The 4,393-nt window shown below is 43.1% G+C and overlaps 1 protein-coding gene across 1 annotated transcript in view; it reads right to left on the bottom strand.

Moving 5' to 3' along the window:
* The window catches only part of LOC115161186 (cholecystokinin receptor-like), a 28,356-nt gene extending 26,545 nt beyond the window's left edge, over nt 1-1,811 (bottom strand). The window contains exon 1 of the mRNA XM_029711967.1: nt 1,269-1,811. Coding sequence (XP_029567827.1) covers nt 1,269-1,431 — 163 coding nt within the window. The 5' untranslated portion in view covers nt 1,432-1,811. The remainder of the gene's footprint in view (nt 1-1,268) is intronic.
* Nucleotides 1,812-4,393: the final 2,582 nt, after the last annotated feature.

Raw genomic sequence — 4,393 nt, 5'->3', positions numbered from 1 at the left:
ACACACACACACACACACACACACACACACACACACACACACACACACACACACACACACACACACACACACACACACACACACACACACACACACACACACACACACACACACACACACACCCCTTGCTTTAAACAACAGATCAAAATGAGCGTGGGAAAGAGCCACCTTGTTAGAAGTGGACAGATACAGCTAGAACATTGAGTTTTCCAGATTGCACTTTATCAATGCTGACCTTGTGGAGCAGGCATAAAGCTTCAGTCTCCTGACTGCACTGGGGATTGGCTTCATTTATGGTAAATATTGCAGTAGTAATGTCTGTCAACAATTTGTTTAAGGCTGGGTGGTAGTCATGGTTTTAAAGGGGGATAGGGGTGTATTTCCAGGAGTGATGATTTCTGAATGAGTGTGATGTTCTCCAGCATTGGGTTTCGTTGTGACTAGATTGGATACATGAATGCGTAATGCGCTGTTGCTTTCGCTGCTGCTAAATTAATTAGCTACATCACTGCACACATACAAATATACATGCACACACATGCACACACACAACCACACACACACACTGTATGAAAACACACTAGACTAGAGCTATTGTAATTCATTTGTGGAGAAGTCTAGGCATCTGCACTCGGGTTGACTGGTTGACCTACAATTCTTAGAAAGATAAGGGACATTGATTACTGTAGCAATCAGAACATTATGTTACAGCCCTTTTAAATTGTATTAATTGCAACCAATTCAATATTCTATTATACATCATTTGATTTATTAAATACAATTATGGAATGGCATCATGGAAACATTTGCATTTCGCATGTAATAGTGATTCACTTTTTGGCAAAATTGTTTTGTTTTGTCTCAGGCTCATATTAACTTCGATATTTGGAATGGGCCTATTGATAAACGAAATATCAAGGAATCCGTAGTTTGAGCGCCTATTGCTGGTGAACTGGATTTTGTGTCAGATTGACGAAAATGCAATGGTTTTTCAAATCAAACTGTAGGCCTATTGGTCGCGTAAACAGTTTAGCAGATGTTATAGGGGGTGCTGCGAAATGCTTGTGTTACAAGCTCCTAACAATGCAGTAAACATGTCATACAAGTACACAAATAATAATAAACAACTAGAAACAAGAAAATCACGAATGTCAGGACGAATCCAGTTAACAAACCAAAACACTGGTTTTGTGTATCGTTTTTTCCGTATTTGGTCCCTTCCTTTAGGTTTCTGAATAAACATAAATATAGGTGGCCCGGCTCCTCACCTTTCTGTTTGACATGTTGCGGTTTGAGCGCCACGGACTCGTTTCCACAGGTGGTAATGTTTGTGAGTCCCAGACTGACGTTCATTGTTCCGTTTGACGCAGCGCCTTGCGCTCCCACACACTCCAAGAACGTAGAGGTCTCGTTCAGGGTTCGTAAATCCATTTTCAGAGTTAAAGAAAAATGTAAAAAGTGCACATTATATTCGTGCTATGTGCGAGCATCTGCTTTGGTCAAATGACTGCGTCCATAGAAATCTCCCCAAATATTTTTAAGTAGCCTAATTCTTTCCCCAAAATTATCCAACCAAATGATTGCTTACTTTGTCTGTAGATGTTCCAAAGTATATTTCCTACATAACTTCAAGGATGCCCAATAAATGGGTTTCCAGTTGACAGTTTTCACCCCGGAGTTGAAAGGATCTATGTTTTGCTGTAGGTTCGGGGATCCCACCTTGCCGCTGCGCCTCGCTGGTGACTGTGGCTCGGACTGCAACCGTGAGGTTATGGGGGACAGCTGAGTGCGTGGGAAGGTGGGGAGAGTAGTTTGGGGGTGGGGGTGCTGCGATTTGGATGCAGTGGTGGATACAGAATTAAAACAATTGAGGGCACGGAAGATGTCTGTATTTTGTCGCTAATACAGGGCTAGTAAAGCACTACTTGTGTGAGATAAAAAAAATAACTACATGTATTTGAGTGTTAACCAGCATTTGTAACTTGAGTCTGATAATTATCTGTACAAAACAGTAAATCTGATAATACGTGTGGAATATAAAAATACTTGCTTGATAGAGTATATGTTTTCCAGTTTTTTGAAATACTTTGCAAATGCAACTTATTTCTATGTGAAAGCTATAATGGTCTATTCATTCCTTTTCCATAGACAATCTTATCCAGAGCAACATATTGTAGTGAGTGCATACATTTTCATACTTTTTCCGTACTGGTCCCCCATGGGAATTAAACCCACAACCCTAGCATTGCAAGTGCCATACTCTACCAACTAATCCAGATCATCACATCATATCATCACAAAACACTTTGTCTCAATGTACTAAATTATTGTATTGTGCATTGTTTTTCTTTATGGTGATGAAAAGTCTACCCGTACAAACGTAGATTACCAGCAAATGTACAATACAGTAATGTACATTTGTGGTTTGTAAGGATGGTAAATTAATACTGCACAAAAAGTGGTTGTTTTCCATGTTATTGGATCAAGAACAACATCTAATTTGATGTGGATGTTTTGTGTCTTTGCCCATAACTTTGCACCTTTTGATGTAGGTGTTTGAGGACAGGGTTTTGTTCTTTCTGGATTCCATTAGAATGACAATCCCAGAGAAAGGTACAGGGCAACAGGTCTTACAATTACAACTATTGAATCCTGCAAGATACTGTTCTTAATTATACAACTAACTTCTTTGCCAAAGCAGAGTTTTTGCATGTGCTACAGATGTCTATATTGGTCTTCTAACACAAGTAAAGGCCCAGTGCACTACTAAAAAACTCCCTAGAAAGAAACCTAGAGAGGAACCAGGCTCTGAGGGGTGGCCAGTCCTCTTCTGGCTGTGCCGGGTGGATATTATAACAGTATATGGTCAAGGTGTTCAAATGTTCATAGATGACCAGCAGGGTCAAATAATAATAATCACAGTGGTTGTAGAGGGTGCAACATGTCAGCACCTCAGAAGTAAATGTCAGTTGGCTTTTCATAGCCGATCGTTCAGAGTTAGAGACAGCAGGTGCGGTAGAGAGAGAGAGTCGAAAACAGCAGGTCAGGGACAAGGTAGCACGTCCAGTGAACAGGTCAGGGTTCCATAGCTGCAGGCAGAACAGTTGAAACTGGAGCAGCAGCACGACTAGGTGGACTGGGGACAGCAAGGAGTCATCAGGCCAGGTTGTCCTGAGGCATGGTCCTAGGGCTCAGTTCCTCCGAGAGAAGAGAGAAAAGAGAGAAAGAGAGGAAGAGTTAGAGGGAGCATACTAAAATTCACACAGGACACCAGATAAGACAGGAGAGATACTCCAGATATAACAGACTGATCCTAGCTCCCCGACACAAACTATTGCAGCATAAATACTAGAAGCTGAGACAGGAGGGGTTGGGAGACACTGTGGACCCGTCCGGCGATACCCCCGGACAGGGTCAACCAGGCAAGATATAACTCCACCCACTTTGCCAAAGCACAGCCCCCACACCACTAGAGGGATATCTTCAACCACCAACTTACTACCCTGAGACAAGGCCGAGTTTAACCCACAAAGATCTCCCCCACGGCACAGACACGAGGGGGGCACCAACCCGGACAGGAAGATCCCGTCAGTAACTCAACCCACTCAGGTGACGCACCCCTCCTAGGTACGGCATGGCAGAGCACCAGTAAGCCAGTGACTAAGCCCCCGTAATAGGGTTAGAGGAGGAGAATCCCAGTGCGGAGAGGGGAACCTGCCAGGCAGAGACAGTAGGGCGGTTAGTTGCTCCAGTGCCTTTCCGTTCACCTTCACACTCCTGGGCCAGACTACACTCAATCATAGGACCTACTGAAGAGATGAGTCTTCAGTAAAGACTTAAAGGTCGAGACCGAGTCTGCATTTCTCATATGGATAGGCAGACCATTCCATAAAAATTGAGCTATATAGAAGAACCCTGCCTCCAGCTGTTTGCTTAGAAATTCTAGGGACAATAAGGAGGCCTGCGTCTTGTGACCATAGCGTATGTGTAGGTATGCACGGCAGGACCTAATCGGAACGATAGGTAGGAGCAAGCCCATGTAATGCTTTTTAGGTTAGCAGTAAAACTTTAAAATCAGCCCGAGCCTTAACAGGAAGCCAGTGTAGAGAGGCTAGCATTGGAGTAATATGATCAAATTTTTTGGTTCTGGTCAAGATTCTAGCAACTGTGTTTAGCACCCCCCTCTCTAACTCTCACCTAAACCCAGGTTTTGTCATAAATTCCTGGCAGAGACTCTCGCCACAGGCATATATGTTTTTATGTACCGCGCGTGTCGGTAATATAATGCTAGCAAAGAGTATGACGAATGGGTTAATGTGAGACGTCACTACTAAACCCCCTTTCCATGTTGTATGGAATCCTTTGTGCTGTGGGAACAGTAGAAGAATAGCTA

The sequence above is a fragment of the Salmo trutta genome, chromosome 24 (assembly GCF_901001165.1).
Source record: "Salmo trutta chromosome 24, fSalTru1.1, whole genome shotgun sequence".
Lineage (NCBI taxonomy): Eukaryota > Metazoa > Chordata > Actinopteri > Salmoniformes > Salmonidae > Salmo > Salmo trutta.
This window is presented reverse-complemented; position numbering and strand designations above follow the sequence as displayed.